This window comes from Lynx rufus, unplaced genomic scaffold (genome assembly GCF_022079265.1).
Source record: "Lynx rufus isolate CCGP_SWC_20201006 ecotype Redwood Valley unplaced genomic scaffold, mLynRuf1.p SCAF_16, whole genome shotgun sequence".
NCBI classification, from domain to species: Eukaryota; Metazoa; Chordata; class Mammalia; order Carnivora; family Felidae; genus Lynx; species Lynx rufus.
This window is the reverse complement of record NW_025814830.1, coordinates 39,259,535-39,280,393: the sequence shown is the minus strand read 5'-3', so window position 1 is coordinate 39,280,393 and position 20,859 is coordinate 39,259,535. Positions and strand designations below refer to the sequence as shown.

Genomic DNA, 20,859 nt, shown 5'->3' with positions numbered 1-20,859 from the left:
TCTGCTTTGAGTTTTTTAATAAAATAATCTCATGCGGCAGGAAAAGGAGAGGGTCAGGGGTTGGGGCCGCCGCCTCTTTGGTCTGTGGCTGGGGAGGGTGGCTTCTGCTCAGGACTAGAGGGCTCTGTGGGCTGTGGGGGCAGAGGTTGGGCTCCAAGGCCAGATCCTGCAAGGGAAGGAGGAAGGGAGAGGAGGGGTCAGGACTGGACTGAGCAGTCCTGCCACCCTCCCAACTGGCCCTAGCTTCCTCTCACCTAGGCCTGGAGATGAGGGTGCCTCAGGCTTTGGCCTCCGCTTGAGAACAGGGGAGCGCTGCAGCCGCAGGGGCCGTTCTGAAAGACACAGAAACACTTGGCAGGGGAGGAGGTTGCTAGGGGCTTGCTGCCTGTCCCCAAGCGTTCTCTCCCACCTCCAGTGCGTGTGTGAACACACACTGTTGGCTTCAGAGCCACCTCCTTCCCCTGCATCCTCCCACCCCTGGCAAAAGCTGTTCTCCTGGAGGTGGAGCCAGGACTAGTGGGAAGGGCGTGTCAGACCCGTGCTCCTGGCCTTCTGGCTCCCTAACTTCTCAACCCCTTACACCATTGGTGGCCCCCTCCAAGGACCAAAACCACAAAGGGAGCCATGGAGTCTACCCTCCCCATCTCCTCCTGCACTCAAGCACACAGGGAGGTGTTCCCCCTCACCAGCAGGGGTCTGGAGCTGGTCCTCATGCACAGACACTGCTCGTCGCCCTGCCGAGAGAGGCCTCGGCCTCAGCTGGCCATCTGGGGGAGGCCAGGGTATCAGGGTATGGTCTCAACAGCTTTCCCCACTCCAGCCCTTGCTTCCCCCTCCACCGTCAGGGTCCCCAGCCGAGTATTGGGGTGGGGGCTAGGTGCCTGCTTACCTTCGTTCCTAGGGCCCAAGCAAGGGTCCTCTGGGAGGACCAGGCTGTCAGGGGAGGGGCTGGTTCTTCGTGGACTGGGGCTGGGACAAGGGGAGGGGGGGCCTGGACCATCCTGTTGGCCCCAACCACGGCCCCTGAGCTCTGCATTCAGCTGCTGTCCTAGTGTCTTCCAGGTGGTGGACTCCGGACCTTGGCTCCCTGGACCAGGTCTGCATGAGGGGTCTACAGGGAGAAGGGTGTGAGCCTAACCAGTCGTCTGACCCCCTCCTATCTTTGCATGTCCCCCAACACACACAGTGGCCCTTACTCACCAGCCGACACGGAGTGGGTGCGGGACTTGATTGAGATGGGAGGGGCCTCTGTGGAACTGTCCATAATGTCACCTGCAAGGGGCTGGGGGTTCAGGCACCAGCCTTTGGGAGTGAGGGGAAGAAAAACCTGGCCTCTTCCTCTCTTCCCCCAGAACAGCAAGTACCTTGGGGACTATATCTAAGGACAGCTCCTTCACCAAAAATGTACTGCCATAGCACAGGATCCCACTTACCATCTGAGCCAGCCTTCTTGATCTCTCCATCCTTGCTCTGTAGGAAACAGGGAAATCGAGCTCAGTCCTGTCCTGTCTTCACTCTAGCCTTGTTCTTGTAACCACTACTAAATGCCCACCAGGAGATGCAGGGATGGATGAAGAGGAAGCTCATGTAACCCACAGATGGCGATGAGAGGCTAGAAGTAGCCAGGGAGGAGTTCCTGACACAGGAACGTGTGGCAGGGTGATGAGATGAAAGAAGTGACAAGGGCTGAGGCCTTGGGGCAGGATTAGGAGGCAGGGCAGTGTCTTGAGAGGAAGTACCTGGAAGACTTGCTGTTTCAAATGCAGGTGACAAGGTCAGAGTTCTGTTAGATCTACAGAAAAAGGACCACCCCAGTCCAATGACCAGGGCAGAAGCCAAGAAGGAAAAAAGGTGGACTCTGATGACTGTTCTGAGGGGGAGGGGGTGGAACTGACAGAGCCGTCTGTGTGTCATGAGCCTCCTTCTGGTCACATATGTCACCCACAGATTGCCACAAGCCACATGTCGCCTGCCCCCTCACTTTGCACTTGTGTCCCTCCCAACTTACTTGCTTCCTCTTGCCTTCAGCACTCCCGCTGCTTCTGCTCACACCAATCCTCTGCAGCATCACTTGTACCCGCTGTTCAAAGGATGGGGCCAGCTCTGTGTCTCCCCGCTCCAGGGGCCGCCGCTGAGAACACAGAAGCCCAAGTAGGAGAGAGCCCATTGCCTCAGTCCTAGCAGAGCCTCACCCCTTGTCACCAGGCCTACCTTGTCAGGTCTGGTGCCCAGTGTTTCCTCCTCCTCAGCAGGTAGTAGTATCATTGAATAGGCCTTGCTTTCCCGGGTATAACGAGGCCGGCTCCTATGGGCCGGGTCTGGGCTGCTGGTGCCCCCCTCAGCTCCACCAGGCTCCTCCCCACGACCGGGGCGGGATGGTGGCCGCAACAGGTCTCCCAGTGTGGTCTTTCGAGTACGGGGAGCTGCCCCAGGGCTGGTCTCTAGATCAGGCCGTGACCCCCGGGTTGAACGAGGCTTCTTAAAGGCAAACAGGGTACCCAGCTTCTTTCTCAGTGTACGGGGGACAGGGGTGGTACCCCCTTCATTGGCTGAGTCCTCTTCAGGAACCCAGCTGTGGGAACAGCTGGCAGTGAGTGGCAAAGCAGACAGACCATCCCACCTTCTCCCACCCCATACAACTGCCCCTCACTCACAGGCTATCCTGCTGGATCAGCCTTTTGGAGAAGAATTCCTCCACGCCTTCGTCCACGCGGGCACTGAGTCCATTCCCTTCCTGCGGCAGGGCTGGGAGCACCTGGGGGACACCATAGGGTAAGGACCGAGCACAACCATATATTCTCTCCACCCCTTGATAAGCAGCCTAGCCTGGGCAACTTCTGTACCTGAGAGCTGCAGTGACCTTAGGGGGCTACTGACAAACATTCCTGCTGTCCAACTGGTGGGCAGAGATGGTTTCACATATCCCCTAATCAGAAGCTGGCCCTGGACACACACACTCAGACCACACCTGTTCTTGTCCCATGGAGTATCGACACCCGGAACCATCCTGTCACCAGCAGGCTAAAACCTACAGGCTCCTGGGTCACACGTTCCCATTTGCTACCCTCTCTGCTCCAAACAGTTCCCTGCAGTACCTTCCACCCCCACCCCACCCGGCCTGCTGGCAGCTCAGCGGCTCCTGCTGCTGCGTCAGACCCTCTGGGGGGCCTCAAGCCAACTCCTGCCTGCCTTCTGCCCTGTGTCCACTGTCCCCACCAGTACCCAGCCCACACAGAACATCTCCCCACATAAACAACTACTGGACATGCAGTAGATGCAGGATTGTCCCCGCAGCCAGGGGGCCCAGGATCTTTCAGTAACCCTGGGAGAGGGAGGATAAGATGGACACCCTCTCTCGCACATCCATTCATGCAAAGGGCCAACCTAAGATGCAGTTCTAAACTGAGATGTACCCCAAATTAAATCCACACGCTCATGACCCTGCATGGGAATGGCCTGGGGAAGGGGTGGCCAGGAATAAGCCAAGATTCGGCAGCACGACCAAGTACTCGAGTCCCGACAACCCACCTCCCTAGCTGCTTCTCTCCTGAGAAACAAATGAGGCACCCGTGACCCCCTAGTTCCACGAGCTCTGGAATGGGGGAAGGGCACTCACCTGGGGGCCCCCCGGTGGCGGACGGTGGTGGTACTGGCGCCGCGGCCGCGGCCGGGCCCGGGTCGGATGGCGTAGGGGCTCCCCAGAGGGTGGCAGGTCCATGCAAGGCAGTGGGCCGGCCTGGGGACCCGGGGTGGCAGGGCTCGGAGAGCCACGGGCAGAAGGCCCCGCCTGCGGCTCTGCATCTTCCCCCGGAGCCGCCAGCTCGGGCTCCGGTTCCTCAGCAGCACCTAAAGGGAGAGCACCAGAGGAGTACCGAGGAGCAAGCCTGGGGAGGTGGTGGCGGCAGCAGCGGCGCTGGGGCGGCGGGGGACCCGCCCAGGGCGCGGGGAGGGGCCCGACTACGCCACCCCCACCCCCCCACGCCCGCCCCTCCCCCCGTCGCCGCTGTCCGTGGTGCTGAGCGCGGCCCCGAGCGGCGCGGCTCTGCGCTGCCGCCAAGCATGCGCATCCTGGGGGTAGGGAAAGGGGCGGGGGAGACGAATGGAGAGTAGATCCTGGTCTGCTCAGGTCCTGCTCCATGCTGACCACAGTAGACCCCAACCTGCAAGTCTGCATGGGGAACCTGGCCTGGCTCAGTCAAGGGTCAGGTAGTTCCTAGGACAAGACTAAATGAATGTGACCATGTGTCTAGGTCCCCAGATCTAATGGAGGACCTTCAGCTCAACCTGGTTAACTCCCTTTCCCCCAGACCGACTTACTGTGAGTGGAGAGGACCAGGTGAAAACATTGGCTGGACTCAGGCCATTTCTGTGGAGGACTGTCATGCTGGGTGGGGAGGGCAGAAACTCAGCCTGGGAACCAGGGGAGCTGCCTCCCTGCCTTCCAAACTTCTGGGACCACCTACCTTCTGTTCCTCTTCATCCTTCTGCTTTTCCCTCGCCTCCTCAGAGAAGAAAAGACCTTCCAATTCCCCAGGCCCAAGGGGGCTGGGCTCACCTCCATCCAGTGCTGGTATGGCAGGAGGCATTGTCACTGTTGCCTGCTGAGCCAGACTCTCCACCTGCAATAAGGCACCCTAAAGATGGGCAGGTAGGGCCTCAGCCATAGTCCCATCAGTGCTAAGGAAACCCTGAAATAACCCTGGGCTATGTGACCCCAGAAGACATTAAAGAACCCCTGCAAGGCAGTGGCCAGGTCACTGTGTGTGTATGTGTGCCTGTGCACGCATGCACATGCCTGCGTGCACAATTCTCCCTCACCAGCCGATCACGGGCTGCATTCAGCCCCTCCAAGGCCTGAGCCACAATGCTCTCTGCCAAGGTCCCCGTGACTGACAACCGCATATCCCTGAGAGCAAGAGAGAGCAAAGATTAGTGTGCTATCTATGCCCAGTCCTGTCTAGTCCAGTTTAGCCCAGTCCCATCCAGCTTACCGGAGCCTAGTGAAGGCATCTTGCAGCAGGTGCTCTGGGAGCAGTTCTGGGAGGCCCCTTGAGCCCACCAGAACCCCCTCTAGCTGCTCCCTCCACCTGGGTCCCTGTAGCATCTGTGGGCAGAGGCTCCTTGTTGTGTCCAATGTAGCCTGAGTGAAATCCTGGGTAAAGATCAGAACATGGAGGGTGTGGCCTAAAGCTCCAACCCTCACAGAACAGTGATTCAAGGAATATCACAGTCAAACCTATGGGATAGGGGTCAAGCCTATTATGGAGGTGGAGATGGGGTTGGGGCTAGGATACCATCTTACTTGAATATCTTTACGGCAGACCTCGCCCACCTGTCCCAGGAGGCCCTCTAGCTTTTGCCGCAGCTGCCACTGATGACTTGGGGAGCTTCCAGCCTCATACAGAATTGGGAGAATCTGGAGGCCAAGGAGGAGAAGGAGTTGCAAGTTGACACCTGATTAAGTGGGGGAGGGTCTTTTTGCAGTGGTGGGGAGGGGAGTACTCACACTGAGAGAGAAGTTGGCATTTTGGATGGCATCCTCAGCCTGGTGCACAGCAGCTTCACCCTGGGGTCCAGCCCCACAGCCCAGTAGCTCCACATGCTCCTGCACTGACTGACACAGTTCGTTCACTTCCTGGGGGGTGGGGGGGAATGCATCAAGAATCAGTCCGATCTTAGTCCCCTCCCAGCCCCCCAGGCTCTGCCTCCTTCCCAGTGTCTCCAACAGGGTGCTAAGGTCCTGAAGCCAATCCCATCAGGCCAGTCACTTAGGAAACCTATCTGTTCAAGGAGGGCAAGCAGTGTCTCCTTTGGTTCATTTTAGAGACTTTATATATACTCCCTAATTGTCCTGAATAGGAAAAAAAGGAGCTGTTAGTCGTGTCTGTATTTTAGAAGCTTGATCTGCTTATCATCCACACAGAAGACAGACTTAGTGGTGAGCAGAAATGGGAGTGAGGTGGGGTGCCTGTGTGGCTCAGTCGGTTAAGCATCCAACTCTTGATTTCGGTTCAGGTCATGATCTCATGGTTTGTGGGATCACAACCCTAGTCAAGCTCTGCATCGTCAGATTCTTTCTCTTGGGATTCTTTCTCTCTCCCTCTCTCTCTCTCTGCACCTCCCCTGTTCTCTCTCTCTCAAAAATAAACATTAAAAAAAGGAAACGGTTGTGAGGAGCCACAGATGAAAGATCAGGGGGAGCAAGAGATAGTTGGGGTGGGGGTAAGGATCAGTGTGTGTGAGAGTTAGCAGAGGGAGGACTAAGGAGGTCTGTGGGGGCTCTAATGTGGCCTGGAGAGACCTGGTCCAAACCTCTGTCCACAACACTTGGTGAGTGTGGGCACCATTGAGATTGGGTTCCAGGATAGAGAGAAGAGTTTGTGCAAGGTGATGAGATCACTTGAAAATCTGTAGAATGTGAAGCCCCTGAAGGATGTCTGGGTTGAGATGCCTGAGCTCTAAAGCCTGGGATTTGAGAACAGATGGGTGGAGGGATCTCACAAAGGCAAGGTAGCAGAGGGAGATGAAACCAGAAAAAGTGTCGCTGAGTTTGGCCCCAGCAGAGGTGGGTGGAGAGGGCAGAAGAGCCCTGTGAGCAGGAAGTCATACATGAGGCTATAATCACCTGGGGTGGGGGGTAGGGGGCCGGTAGGATTAAGGGAGGATTTCAAAATAGTTCCCATCTTGAACAGGAGACCCTATTTAAATGCTTTTAAAAGGCATCCAGGGGTGTTATTTGGGGGAGCTACCAAGAAGAGGGACTTGTCCGGGACAGCATAATTCAGGCACCCTAGCCCCAAGAAAGTCAGACCCTCAAACTCACAGAGGATCTCGAGGGCCAAAGCTCATCCTATCCCCTATCTCCTGTGCCTACTCAAGGTTGAGGGAGGGGACACTAACCTGCTCTGAAGGGTCGGAGACCAGACCCGTTGGCTGCAGACAGGAAGTGCGGTCAGAAGAGGCATGGTCCGCACGGTTATTCCTCAAAAGACAGGCTTGGATCTGGGGACAAGGGATATTGAGAAGTGGTAGGAAGCGGGGCTACCAAGCAGAGCAGGGCAAGGGAGGAGAGGGACCCACACCTGATGCACTGCACGTGTGGTCATTTCCGGGCGGCTGCGATGTGCCTGGGCCACGTCGTTCAGTGGCAGAGGCATGGCCTTTAGGCTGCGGTTCTGCCCCAGGGCCTGCGCTACGTCCAGCAGGCCCAGCGCAGACGTGTGGTTCCGGTCCCAGACGACAGACCTGGGCCAGGCCGGGCTTCAGTCAAGGGCGGAGCTCCACAAGCTCCACCCAACCCGCTGGCCTCGTCCATTCGCCTCGCACATAGGCCGAGGCCGCAGCATTTGTTCCTCCACATTCAGCCCCGCCCCTTAGCCCAGTAAGCCCCCCTCCCCCCTCCGACCCCGCCCACCGGAGCCTAGTGTTGACCCGAAGTGCCTTGGCCAGCATCTTGGCGCCGGTATCCCCCATGGCGTTGCCGCTGATATCCAGCGCCGTCAGGTTAGGATTCGTGCCCAGGGCCCGGAGCAGGACGCTGGAGGCCAGCTTCAGCCGCGACTCAGCCACCGACAGAGACTGTAGGGGCTGCAGTTAAGAAAAGCGGTCAGCAAGGAGGGCAAGTTACAGAGTCTGAGGGAGCAGGAGTCACAGGGGTCCATTGCCTGAGGATCCCACATTGTCCCAAGAACTCACACAGTCGTCATCCTGCATGAGCTGGACAATCCGGTGCAGGACGTCGTCCAGGGTCTCCCTGTGGGGCAGGGGCCGCGGTTTGGAAGGACCTGGGTGGGGGGGTGGGGTGCTGTCTGGGAGGGCCCGGGAGTGAGTGGGATGGGGACTCACTTGCACCGGACGTTGAAGTTCCTTCCAAGTGCCACATGTCGCAGGGACCGACTCCTCCCGATGGCCAGCACCAGAGTCACCATGTCTGAGCCGAAGCCTAGGGGTGGCTCGGATCACGCATACGGCGAGGCTGGGGATGAGGTGGGAACTGGTTGGGCAGTGGGAGGGTGGGTTTCCGGGCAGCCTCACCATTATCCGCCAGATCCAGGGAGCTCACTGCGCCGGCGTCGCACACTAAGTCCTGTATCACCTGAGCGCCCGCTGAACGCAGCTGAAGGTGGAAGGTGAAACAAGCTCAGACCGACAGGCCACAGGTGCAGAGGCTCAGGCGCCCAATGGCCGGCGCTCACCGCCTCGCGGCCCCACTCCGCGTGCGCCCACTGCCTGATCACGTCTCGGGCCGGGCGCTCACCTCACAAGCGCTGAGGTCCAGGTGCAGGTCGCCCGTGTGCGTGTTTAGCGCAAGGCCTTCCAAAAGGGCCCTGGGAGAGGATGTCACAGGGGGTGGCGGGAGCTGGGAAAGGGGGCCCCAGGGCGCGAACGAATACCAAGAAGGAAGGGGCAGGATACCGGAAGGTCGAGGAGGCGATAGGAGCGGGGTGAAGCTCTGGGGCCCCGGCCTGGGTGGTGGCCGCACACGCCGGGGCGTAACCGTAGGCAGCGACACTGACCTGAGCGCGTCGGGCGGCAGCTTACAGCCCGCCAGGCCCAGGTGCCGAAGCGTCTCCGCACGGCTGAGGAAGAGTTGGAGCGCGTCGGGCGCAGCCCGGGACTTCCTGGGGTGGGCGAGCGGGAGGAGTGGGCTTCCGGGCGCAAGGAGGCGGCTCCCCGCCGTCTCCCCCTACCCCGCCCGGACCCGCCCCCCTTACGTGCGGGAGAAGACGTTCCTCGAGGCGTCCAGGTGGCTGAGGCTAGCGCAGCAGCCGCCGGCCAGCGCTGCGAAGAGCTGCGGGAAGAGTGTGTAGGCTACACCGGCGATAGATTGAGCCCCCCGCCTCCCCCCCACGGGTCTACCCTCAAGTCTCGGGCCCGGCCACCGGCCCTACCGATCATCCCCCCACTGACCACCCTCTCACAGTGTCCAGGGCGGTGTCGGTGCCCGCGAGATTCAGGAACATCAGAACATTAGGACGGCTCAGGAAACTATAGAGGCCCTGGTGGGAGGATGGGCGTGGGAGGGAGGGAGTCAGAGATCACCTCACCAAGAGCTTCCTGACATCCCACTGTCTGCAGCGCCCCCAATCATTGGCCCTAAAGACAGCCACTCACCCCACTGTCCTCCGAGGACCCCAGCGCCCCAGGGTTCCCGGAAAGATCCAAGTGGGTCAGGGCAGAGTCAAAGGCCACATTGGAAGCCAGTGCCCGGCCCAGAGACCTCATTCCTGTGGTGGAGAGAGTGGCTCAGCAATCAGGCGGATTCACCTCCCCTCCCCGCTCTGACCACCCCACCTACCTCGAGCTGTCAACCCTGTCTGCGCTAGGCTGAGTTTCCTCAGGGCTCCAGGACGATACTCTAGGTGTCTGCTGAGAGCAGCCATGCCTGGGGAATGGGGGCAGCTGTGTGGCTCTCACCTCCTCTAGCACCAGCCTCCTGGGGGTCCCTAGGTTCATCCGTACCTCGATCGTCCAGCAGGTTCCCCGCCAGGCTAAGCTCCCGGAGGGCAGAGCTCGAGTGCCCTGCCAGTGCCTGGGCCAGTCGCCGGACAAAGTCTCTGGGGACAAGACCCCAGGTGTGAGACTCTGACCCTGGATTCCCATCTCCTCCCCAGGCCACTAGCTTCCCAAGCCCAAACCCAAGCCCCCAGACTCCTGTCTCCAAGCCCTACCCTTTCCCCCTTACCCCCTCAGGCCACAGTTCTCTAGCACTAGCTCCTCCAGGTGGGACGATTGACTCATCATGTGCAGAATCTGTTCCGAGACCTCAAGGCTCTGAGAATCAGAGTGGAGGCTCAATGAGCTGCACCCTGGCCACCATACCCTTGGCTCCTCCCTGCCCCTATACTCTCACCAGCTTCATGTCCACACAGGAGAGGCACTGGAACCACAGGTTGTAGGACAGGGCAGCCACACTCAACGCCAGGTCGCTGGGTGAGAGAAGGGGAAGGGGCAGGGCTCAGGGTCCTCCTAGGCCCACCACCCCCCTCCATGGAGAGGCTGAGGCCCAGGAATGTGGGTCATGGGATCTCCTTCCCTTCCCAGTCCTGGAAGGCCACACACCGACTGCCCAGATGGCTGAAGTCGCCTAGGCTGAAGTGGCGGCAGCCCTGACGATGGTAGATGGTGTCCACATCCTGGATGGGAAGAAGGTGTCTCCAACTGGCTTTGGGCCATAAAGGGTAAAGGGGACCCAATGCATGTGGGGGGTCAGATGTCTCCAGAGCTCCACAAGGAGGGCCCTACTCTCACCCACTGAATCTCCTCTCGGAAAGGGAAGCCATTGTAGTCACACAGAGCCTCATACGTCTCCAAGAAGCCACCTGGGGGAGGTGCCAGGGGTGAAATGGATGAGGAAGAGGAGAGAGACAAAAGGTCAGAGATGGAGGAAGATCAGACTCGAGTTGGGTGGTGGCTGTGCCTCGAGTGACTGTTCAGTTCGGGGGACGCCCAATCCAGGGGTCTGGGGCTGCAGGATGGGGGGAGGCTGAAAGTTCTGTGTGCCCTTTTCTTGGTCCTTACCACAGGGGCTGCTGGGCAAGGTGTCTTCGGAGGGGCTGCTTCTCTCCAGCCGAGCCAGCATGGAGGAGGATGTGGGCTTCCGGAATAGCTTCCTGGGGAGGGGGATAAAGGAAAAGGGGGCAGGGGACTTGTAGCCCCTAGGATGGGAGGCAACCCACTTGCATCATTCAGAGCACCCCCTGCTGCCCTCCTTTCCTGCTGGTCCCTTGTAGTTGTCTGGCCTCACCCAAGGTTCGAGCGAGGGAAGACCTTCTTGATGGCTGCAGCAATGTGCTGGGCCAGCTGTTCCAGGGCAGCTACACCAGCAAACTCCAGGACCAGCTCAGGCAGAGACTCTAGCTCAAAAGTGACCTGGGGAGGGAGGGCTGCTGGGTTGGGCATGTGTGGGGGCAGGTGGAAAAGGAGGCAAAGACCAGGCTGCAGGCTGTGGTGGGGTACCAGGTGTCTCACCTGAGGGGGTGTCTCCTGCAGTGCCATGGCCTGGACCTCCAGGTAACTGAATGTGCAGTCCACCTGTGGAGTGCCTGAATCAGCTGGAACCAAGGCCTTAGCCCTGCCCTTCTGGGACCCCAGTCCGTGCAGTCCAGAGTTCAGAGCCCGCCCTGCTTGCTGTGGGGAGCCCAGTGCTATTGGCAGGGCAGAGCCCACAGAGCACAGACAACTCAGCGGAGGCAGCCTTCATCAAAAAAGCTGCTGGAGGGCAAGGGGTGTGGGGTGGTGGTCAGCCCCTGGCACTCACCCTCAGGGGAAGGCAGGTGTGGAGCAGGTAGGCTCTCCATCGTAGCAGTGCCTGGGGGAAGAGAGTGTCTCACCCCCTGGGCAGGGCAAGAGACTCTATTTTCCTGGGCCCCAGTGGCCCTCCCGAGCTCTGCCCCCTGCCATACCAAGACATGACCTCGCTCAGCACCCTCCCGTTCTGGTAGCCAGGTTTTCAGCAGCAGCTCAGCCTCCTTGGGCCACAGGAATCTGGTGATCTCGCCTGTGGAATGGCAGCCTGCTGGGTGACTTTGGTCCTCCTGGGAAGGTCAACTCAGGCCCATGGTCTGCACCAGGCTTCTGGCCTGGGCTCATCTATGGGCCAGTAAGGAAGGAGTGGAGTGGATGTGGGGGCACCAAACTCTTCCGAGAAGCAGAGAGAACTGTTTGCAGGTGCTCCGGGACGCTGGATGGGCTTCTGGCTTTGGAGCCAAGTACGCGGGAAGGGCCAGCGCTTACCTCGCAGCTCACAGGATATGCCGTCGGGGGTCTGGGCCATGGGGCCGGGCCGGGCCGCCGGATGGCCCAACGAGCTCCGACAAGAAACAGTAGCGGGCGGGCGCACACACAGGAAGCCTGGGGGCCCTGGCCCGCACTGTAGCCACCTGCTCCTCCTGCAGCGGAAGGTACGCGCTGCTTCCTGCCAGGCCGCCCCCAGCCCGGCTCCTCCCCGCCCCGGCCTCCGCGGGACAGGAGATGTAGGAGGGGGGCAGAGTCCCAGCTGTCCGCCCACCCAGTCGCGCAGGAGCTACTCTGGCAAGACAGACACCGGGTAGGAGTGGTGTGGCCGGGAGGGTCGTGCGTGTAGCGCGCGCCTCTTGCCATTTCTAGCCCCCTACTTCCACCCCTCACCGCAGTGCCTGTCGCGAGCACCAGGGGGCGCTGCCCGCTCGGGGATCCCTGCGGCCCACCCGCGTTGGTCCCCTCCAAAACCTAGCTGGGGAGGTGGACAAGGGGCGGGCCGGGAGGAGTGCCTATTCAGCAAGGGGCAACGAATCTCTCTCAGTAGCTCTCCCAACACCCGGGTCCTAGCCTGAAGGGCCTAATCTGTTGCTCCTAACCTGGATTATGTGACCCCGTGGATTAGCCACCAACTTTTTTTTTTTTTTTTTTTTTTTTTTTTAGCAATCTGCATGGGGGGGATAGAACTCACAACCCTGAGATCAAGAGTCACCTGCTTTACCAACTGAGCCAGCCAGGTGCCCCCGAGATCCACTAACTTTTGAAAGGCCGAAAAAATGCCAGATGGGCTCAGATACCCTTTTCTAGAGCACAGAGTCCCCAGCTTTCATCAGGTTTGGACTGGAAGGTGGGGAGTACCTTCATGGGGCAGGCTTGGGCTAAGGCCTGAACCCCAAGTGTTTCAGGCAGGGGTGAGCAAAGGCTAGGTACATGGGAGTCCTCTCCTGTGTCTGTGTCTTCTCCCTCCTGCACGCCCTTACCTCTGCTAGAGTTTGGGGGGGGGGGAACCACTGAAGGAAAAAGTGTCTCCAGGGCTGGGAGGGGTCAGTAGGTCATGGGGTGAGGTCCTGCTAACCAGAGCATGCTGCCAGATAAAAGACCAGGGACCTAGATTCTGGAGGGTTCACAGGAAAAGAATTACTGTTTTTTTCTTCCATTACAATCCAATTAAACTCCACTTATTAGGAACAGCCCTCTGCCCTGCCCACAGCTCAGCCAGGCAGAGGTGAAAGACATAATCTTGAAAGTAGATGAGGGATGCTGAGCAGGGTGCCTTGGTCTCATTCCCATTTAGCTATCCCTCCCCACTTCAGGGCTTGGAGATAAGTGGAAATATCCTCCAGTCACCTGATCATCCCGCCACCGCACCCCCACCTCCACCCCCTCACCTAACAAAATCTCATCTCTACCAAAGATTGACACAAAGTGGCAGTAGAAACTGAACAGTAGCAGCTTGGGCAAAGCCTACCCTCAAGCAAAAGGCCAATGGTATGAAAGCACAGGGCTGACTAGGGTTGATGGGAGGATACAGTGGGAGAAGTTGCTGAGAGTTTCTGCAAACAGGCAAGAGATAGTCCTACTCTGCCAGTTTGAAAGAAGAGTTTGGTTTAAGATCTAGGATTCCTTCTAAGACCACATAGAACCCACAAGCTACTTTTAGGGTGAGAACTCAGTAGGTCTCTTGCACTTGAAGTGTGACCAAGTGGTACAAGAATGCTGCTTCTAAAGGCCGACTGCCTGAATTTAAGTCCTGACTCCCAACTCTTTCCAGCTGTTCCACACTAAGTTACTTAACCTTTTCGGACTTCCTTTCCTGTTTCATAAGCTGGAGCTATTAACTTGCCTCAAAGTGTTGCTATAAGGACTAAATGCTTTTTAAGTGCTCACAACAGTGCCTGGCACTCAGTGAATACTCACATCTGCCAAGTCTGCCATGGCAACCCCAGGACTCCGTAACAGAAAACCCACCTCAGTGGGACTTCTCTGTTTAGAATGGACTAGGATAAGAAATACAAGAGGGAATGTCTGCCAAAAGGGACTCTCAAGGCCAGCAACACATTGGTGGCATCTACCCCAGTCTGATGAGTGCTGTTGGGGTGGGTACAGGCTGCTGAAACCAGAATCAGCATGGAGAACAGGGCGGCAGTGACAAAACTACCACACTGCTATCAGAAACCAAGTGAACACATGGGACTCAGCTCCTAACATGTTGAGTGACTCAGTGAGAAGGGGACAGGCCCTTCAGCTTGTCTGTGTTCTAGATGGTGTGACACTCCGTGGGCGCTCAGGAAATACTAAAGCTCACAAGGAAGCATAAGCCCCGCCTGCTCCAGCAGCACAGGATGAGGCCAGGCCAAGCTGCACCTCCCAGGTTTGCCACAAGGCTCCCTTCAGATGGTTTTAAAAGACTAGATCCTGGGGCGCCTGTGTGGTTCAGCGGGTTGAGCTTCCAACTTCGGCTCAGGTGATGATCTCGTGGTTTCATGAGTTTGAGCCCCACATTGGGCTCACTGCTCTCAGCCTGTCAGCGCAGAGCCCGCTTCAGAGCCTCTGTTCCCCTCATTCTGCTCCTCCCTTGTTTGCACTCTCCCAAAAACAAATGGTTAAAAAAACAAAAAAAACCAGCTAGGTCCTGACCAAAGGCAAGAGGACTCAGGTGCAGCAGGGGAGGGTGGTACCAACCCAGGTGTGGAAAGAGAATATTTTACTCCAGTACTTGCTATTGGCTTAATAATGGGGAACAGCAGACAGGTCAGAGAACTTCCGCATCAAAAGTTCTCTGGTGAGGACTAACCATGAGAATTGGCTTCTGTACTTTGTTTATATATAAATATAATAAAAAAATATTTTTAATTTTTTTTAAATTTATTTATTTATTTTTTTAATTTATTTATTTTTGGGACAGAGAGAGACAGAGCATGAACGGGGGAGGGGCAGAGAGAGAGGGAGACACAGAATCAGAAACAGGCTCCAGGCTCTGAGCCATCAGCCCAGAGCCCGACGCGGGGCTCGAACTCACGGACCGCGAGATCGTGACCTGGCTGAAGTCGGACGCTTAACCGACTGTGCCACCCAGGCACCCCTTAAATTTATTTTTGACAGAGAAGTGTGCGAGCATGAGCTGGGGAGGGGCAGAGAGGGAGACACAGAATCCAAAGCAGGTTCCAGATTCCAAGGTGTCAGCACAGAGCCTGACGTGGGGCTCAAACTCATGAACTATGAGATCGTGACCTGGGCCAAAGTTGGACGCTTAACTGACTGAGCCACCCAGGCGCCCCTATATTTATTTTTAAATGTTTATTTTTGAGAGAGAGCAAGCAGGGCAGGGCAGAGAGGGAGACAGAGAATCTGAAGCAGAGGCTTTGAGATGTCAGCTCAGAGCCTGACGAGGGGCTCAAAACTCATAAACTGTGAGGTCACGACCTGAGCCAAAGTTGGAAGTTTAACCAACTGAGCCACCCAGGTGTCCCGATTTATATTTTAAGTATAAGGCTGTATGTATATAATGGACTCACACAGGATACATCATGGGCTATGCAATGAGGAATCACTTTTCAGCGTCTCTTCCATCAGAATGTGACTTTTCTTGCCCCCTCCCCATCCCAAACATACTTTACACTTTCAATTTGAATGTACACAATGAGAAAAGGCTATGCTGAAAATACAGATAAAGGCCTCACTGTTCTGCAGAGATTTTGTCATAAACACCAAGAAAGTTTACAAAACTCTATGGCCACTGGAACAATTCTGGAAGGGGGTACTCTGGCCCCCACGAGGGTTGGCCCATGCATGACAGAGACCCAATATTCTGACAACTTTCGACCCAAGGAACTGACTGCAAGGCTCAGAGTTTGAGGCCTCAGCTACCTGTTTTCCTGGGAGACGGGTCTATGTAGACAGTATGAGCAGCCAAAGGCCACACACATCTCAACTTTTGTTACTTCTCACTGAAAACCGCTAATTTGGGATTCTGGTTTAAAAGCCCTATAATTAGTGGCTGAAGATTTTACCTAAAATGGGTTTGCCAAAGCTATCTGCCCAGAAACGGCCAGCAGCATCAAGATGTTTCACTAATGCATCAACTTCCTATTCCAACTCCCTTTCCACCCTGTCTCCTGCAGTGCTTAACAAGCTACGCCATCTGAGTCTCTCTCCCTGCAGCCTGGTGACTAGACTACATGAGTCTCCCCCTCCTAAATTAGCCTCTCTAGAGCAAACTGGGCCCAGCTTCTGTTGTCCTGCACTTGGGCTCAAGTGAGCCCAGCCCTCAGTGAGTGGAGATCCAGAGTGCAGAACTTCCCATGATCCCCTTCTCTAACATCTGTGGTTACCCCTGCCGTAGGAACCCACTCCTAAGGTGGACCATGGGGGCTGATAGCAGTCCATCCACACCTCGCTACTCACACACACCTTTGGGGAGTTAAAACCTGTGACAGGATGCACTCGATCCAACCATTTACCAAGATCATCTCCTAAGTGCTAGGGAGGAAGTGGCCATCCTGTGGCCACTGAAAGGTGGCCTCTGAAAGGTGACCAGGCCTGCACTGCCTGAGGCCATGAGTGTGGGCCCTGTGGGGCCCTCATCAGGCAGAGATCACACACGACGGAGTATCTGGAGCACTTGTTAATCCGTTATGATTTATTAGCTGTACAGCAGTAGGTCCTCCTCCCCAGCTTTCAACCCCATTACATATTTTATTACAGGTCTCATGTTGGTGTCCTAAAATAATGAAAAATATCACACAGTACAGCTAAGTACAAAATGCATCAACCTAGAGTTTGATAGCTAACTGATGGCTCTTTTAAAAGCAATACACAGAAGAAAAAAGTGTTTGAAATCAGCAAGACTGAGGCTCTCTAAAAAACACATTTTAAACATGTGACAGTTCATGTGCAAGAATCACTTTTTAGTTGGTTTTGTTTCACATTATTATTATTACTTTTTTTTTTTTTTTTTTTTTTTTTTTTTGCAGATCCAAAGTTTAAATTACTGACCTAGTGAAATTTTCTGGCCCAGCTTTTAAGGGCTGCTGTGACCCACTCATAATCATCCTTCTGCTTGAACAGAGGAGTTATAAAACACAAAATTCAGCTACAAACAGAGCAAAGAAAATGTGGATGGGAAATCATAACTGAAAGTTAATTGTACAAGGTTCAAATGCTGGCTCCATGGGCTGGAAATCCGATCTTCCACGTGGGTGTCCATCACTAGCGGCAGTAGTCTGGGTGCCGTTCTGCTACATGATTGTGATCCAATTCCTCGTCAACATTTACACACTACAGAGTCTGTGGTGACTTAATTTGCAAGTAATTAAAATGCTGGGTTTTCTTACACTGCACTTCTTTTCAACCTCTTAATTAATGGAAAAGATTAAAATGTAAAAAAAGTTATTTACAAGCTTGACCATACCAGAAACTCTGCCAAGAAAGAGGCAAAGCCTTCAGGACAGAAACCGATCGCAGCATGCCGTACTACTGGTGTGCAGCTGGCTCCGAGCAAAGGGAGTCAGGGAGAAGCAGAAGCAAAAACCAGTTTAAAAGTGTAAGTCCTTCCCAAGTCTGCATTTACAATTAAAAACTCTCCTGGGAAGAAGACCTAGAACTCTGGGAAACCTGGTGGCCATTCTGGAGTGGTTTACCATAGCCAAGAGAGAGGGTTCAATGTCTCTGTTTCCGTCTAAGAAAACCAGTCAGGCATCAACACTGTCCTCAGCACTTCACAGTAAACCCTCAGGGACTCAGAACATTCCATGATTTGCTAACATCAAACAGCAAGTTCTAGTTAAATCACATTTTTCTAACATCATCCTTGAAGTTTTAGTTCTCAGTATGTTTGGTAAAATGGTGTAAAATGATGCTTTTCCCAAAGCCAAAAGAAGAAAGAGGGAGAAAAATTAAGATGCAGGCCGTTTAAACACAGCCCAGAGCAGTCCTGGCGATGAGCAACGCCCTGCCATCACCGGTCCATCATGCTGAGGATCATCTCAGGCGTGAGGTCTCCGTTGGGGGCGTCTGCGGCGGCTGGCTGGGCCTCCTCCTCCTCCCCTTCCACGGGCTCGGCGTCTGGCTCTTTTTTTACTTCAACTATAATGTTCTCAATTGCACCTGTATTCTGGTCTTCCACCTGGATGATGGCTGTTGCTGGCAAGAAAGAGCATGAACAAAACAAATGCTCCATTAAAGCCCCTGAGGATTGCAAGGGTCCTTTCAGACTTGACACTAAATGGATGTCAGCAATGCAGGAAAGCCTCAGTAAGAACACAGAGAAAGCCAATTAAAAAAAAAAAAAAAGGCTCAATGACCTAAAATGTGGCCATTCAAAAATCCCCAATACTCTAGAAACCATCAGTGAACAAAAGGCAGACATTCATCTTTATATGCCTCCCAAATTACATATTATAAGCCTTAGATTTCCTTTATATCATAAAGTTGAGCTTTACACCAATGCAAGACAGACAAAAGATGCAGACAGCACATGACGAAGAATACCTCACACTGTGTGATGCAGGACTGTGTTAGAGGTGACCCACCTCTAGCGAGAACATGCCATTCCTGATTCTGAAGGTCTCCCACACCCAGGGCCCTCCACCAGTTTTTTCACTCAAGTATGTGTAGGCAAAGAGGTTCCCAGGACCTATAGTTAACCAACCTCACACTCTCCTGTGACAGACATCTATACATGGGGTTCAGGAAGTATGTTAAAAACAACTTCTTAAATCTTGCATTTGTTAAGGAAAAAAACCCCACCAGCTTTCAGGTATCCAGACAATGAGTAGAATAGAGACCTGAGTCCCCGAGAGCCTGCTGTCATGGGGGCAGTGTCCAATACAGGACTGCTGCCCACTGCCACTTGTGATGTGGGGTACAGGCTAAATACCTCTTCTGTGTCCGCTCTTAAATCAGAAGGCGAGCACTTGAGTCCAAAGGCCTGGAATTCTTAGGAGGAACAATCTCAGCACAGAAATTGCTTTATCCCTCCATCCTTTAAAATTTAGCTCTTTTATATTCATTGCCACATCAATTTTGCCAGCTGACTCTAACTGTGATGGTCTTGTAACCCCTACCACATTAGCAGTACCTATCTTGTACAGCACGAGTACCCTTCTACTCTGGACTTCTCACGGAAGCAGAAGAGGCCTCTAGCATCTTCCTCAGGTGTTACCCAGTAAAAACTAAACAACTGCTTCCTGAGAGTTTGTTCAGGGTGTGACCTTAACTTGTTCTCATGGCTTAGTTCCTATCTTTCCCCAAAACAAGGACCCATCTGGCTCCTCCACATGCTGGGAGAGGATGCCAGCCTACTGAACTGAGACAAGTAACTTACGCTGGGTCTGTTTGGGCTGGTTGGTTCTGCCAGGGGGGCGTCCTCTCCGCTTCTTGGCAGGTGGTGGGGCTGGGGTCACAGGTTGAGGCTCTGGCTCGGGTTCAATTTCCACAGCAGGCTCCTCCTCATCCTCATTGTCATCCAGATCTGGCTCAGCATTTTCTTCTCACGAAATCAGGAATAACAGGTGGTGGGGCAAGAAGAAGTATGGTGGAAGAAAAATATGACACACACATCACATATTCTGTTATGTCTAGTTACGTATTTATTTTAATAGAAATCCATGTAAAAATGCTTTTGCTAGAATTTTTGCTATCAACATTGACAGAGTAAACTGGTATTGTGGTAGAATTAATAAGCAAATCAGCTTGAAGACTACTATTCATACTTTATATGGACTGGATATTACTTTTCTCTTTTAGCTGTAGATGTCAGAATATTGAGTTTCAAATTCTTAACAGGCAACTCCCATCATATGCTAGATAGACAAAAAAAACAGTGTTTAAGCTGAAAACATACGTTCCCTCTATTATACAAGGACAAAGCAGGATACCTGGCCTGAGACAGACCCTTGAAGATGTGATCCTGCTTATCTCTGAGAGGAAGGTGTGTGTGTGTGTGTGTCAGAGAGCAAGACATAACTTCCTATTGCACTGTGACGTCCTATTACTAGGATAAACAGCGAAGAGTTCTTTTAGGACTATTATTGATTTTTTTTTTTTTTTTTAAAGCCAAGTTTTTGGACTTAATTCCCAGCTATGTTAGATTCAATGGGTCATTCTCAACTCTCTAATTTTCTCTCTGATGCCATGATCACATAAAAGGAGACAGGACTATTGTAGAAAGAATACTGACAAGGAGGCCGATGATCTGGCTTTGAATCCCACATAACTTACTAGGTGTATGTAAGGTGTCCCTTACTAGGGACAATTACCACAGTGAATCCCAGTTTCCTTGTATGATCTCTACACTTACTGCTGATTTGAGGATCAAAAGGACTGAACTAACAACATATATAATCATGCTCTATAACTTACACTCTCTAGCACAGACACAGCTCTTATTTACACCACAGATCACAGTTTTTAAATTCTCCATTATTCCATTCAGGCTTCATTACTTCATTTAATAAGAGGTGTTACCCTCATTTTATAGAAAAAGTGAAAAGCCAAGTGATTTGTAAGGCACGGCTGAACTGCAGCAGGCAGAATTCACCTCTGGCCTTTGTCTGGGGCTGTCCTGCTGCCCCTCCCTGCTCACCACAGCACACAAAGCGCCTTCCCCGCCTTCCTCTCAGAAGCACAGGTTATACAGTCTTCCCCTGGGTCCAGACATTTAAATTTAGAAATCAAAGACTAAACGCTTTATCTTCAGGACAAAATGCCTTATTTGTCAAATCCTAAGTGAAAATGTGGGGAACACATTGGTATGTGGCAGTGTGTCAAGAACAAGATGCTTCCCTGTTGAACTTATTCAAGCCCCCTATTGCCTAAGTTGGCATAATGCCTAGAAAACCAAACAAATTCAGTCAGAATTGGGGGAGAAAGCCACACAAAGAAGGTTAATAGGGTCAAAGGCTTATTGGCTTGGAGAGATTTTGGCAAAAAGCCTTGAAAATAGCAGTAGACTCTGCTGGTTAATCTCTGCAGGCAGAACTTCTGGGAGAGAACAAATATGACTGTGTGGCCTTGGTCAGCAAAGGGATGGAAGGCCCTGACTTTCTGGGGGGGGATACAAAGACACTGGGTACAAGGCCCAGACCCAAACTGTGCTCTACAAGCCAGCAATGCAGAAGC

General features: G+C 54.1%; 2 protein-coding genes across 9 annotated transcripts in view; both read right to left on the bottom strand.

The window, feature by feature from the left end:
• CARMIL2 (capping protein regulator and myosin 1 linker 2) lies at positions 1–11,999 on the bottom strand. 5 transcript variants are annotated; one of them, XM_047078582.1, is made up of 39 exons: positions 11,737–11,999; positions 11,406–11,500; positions 11,261–11,311; positions 10,972–11,034; positions 10,748–10,872; positions 10,522–10,613; positions 10,252–10,322; positions 10,063–10,136; positions 9,854–9,929; positions 9,686–9,774; positions 9,463–9,557; positions 9,299–9,385; positions 9,115–9,227; positions 8,922–8,999; positions 8,715–8,791; positions 8,517–8,621; positions 8,258–8,327; positions 8,035–8,116; positions 7,846–7,942; positions 7,696–7,753; positions 7,415–7,587; positions 7,083–7,245; positions 6,901–7,002; positions 5,507–5,635; positions 5,333–5,416; positions 4,992–5,152; positions 4,819–4,906; positions 4,464–4,634; positions 4,318–4,384; positions 3,617–3,846; positions 2,655–2,755; positions 2,212–2,572; positions 2,009–2,131; positions 1,434–1,470; positions 1,201–1,272; positions 890–1,111; positions 687–767; positions 255–332; positions 1–166 (listed from the first exon to the last, which is right to left on the bottom strand). In XM_047078582.1, exons 1-39 carry the CDS (start codon positions 11,774–11,776, stop codon positions 54–56), a joined length of 4,194 nt encoding a protein of 1,397 aa, XP_046934538.1. In that variant the 5' UTR covers positions 11,777–11,999; the 3' UTR covers positions 1–53. The 5 variants fall into 5 exon arrangements, with proteins under 5 accessions (XP_046934538.1, XP_046934539.1, XP_046934536.1 ...); XM_047078583.1 differs by having other exon boundaries at positions 687–734; positions 5,303–5,416; positions 11,737–11,997; XM_047078580.1 differs by having other exon boundaries at positions 5,303–5,416; positions 11,737–11,996.
• Positions 12,000–16,352: 4,353 nt separating this feature from the next.
• The window catches only part of CTCF (CCCTC-binding factor), a 47,903-nt gene continuing 43,396 nt past the window's right edge, over positions 16,353–20,859 (bottom strand). For 3 of the 4 annotated variants that reach the window (XM_047078577.1, XM_047078576.1, XM_047078578.1), the window contains 2 exons: positions 19,064–19,225; positions 16,353–17,880 (listed from right to left, as the gene is read on the bottom strand). In XM_047078577.1, coding sequence (XP_046934533.1) covers positions 17,696–17,880; positions 19,064–19,225 — 347 coding nt within the window. In that variant the 3' untranslated portion in view covers positions 16,353–17,695. The remainder of the gene's footprint in view (positions 17,881–19,063; positions 19,226–20,859) is intronic. The other variant, XM_047078579.1, reaches the window with a different exon arrangement.

Coding starts and splice junctions, on each gene's coding strand:
- CARMIL2 (XM_047078580.1), bottom strand. CDS start 11,776: ATGGCCCAGACCCCCGACGGCATATCCTGTGAGCTGCGAG. Junction 7,588..7,695: donor TCATGCAGGATGACGACTGT/GTGAGTTCTTGG, acceptor TCTTAACTGCAG/CCCCTACAGTCTCTGTCGGT. Junction 1,112..1,200: donor CACCCACTCCGTGTCGGCTG/GTGAGTAAGGGC, acceptor TTCTCCCTGTAG/ACCCCTCATGCAGACCTGGT.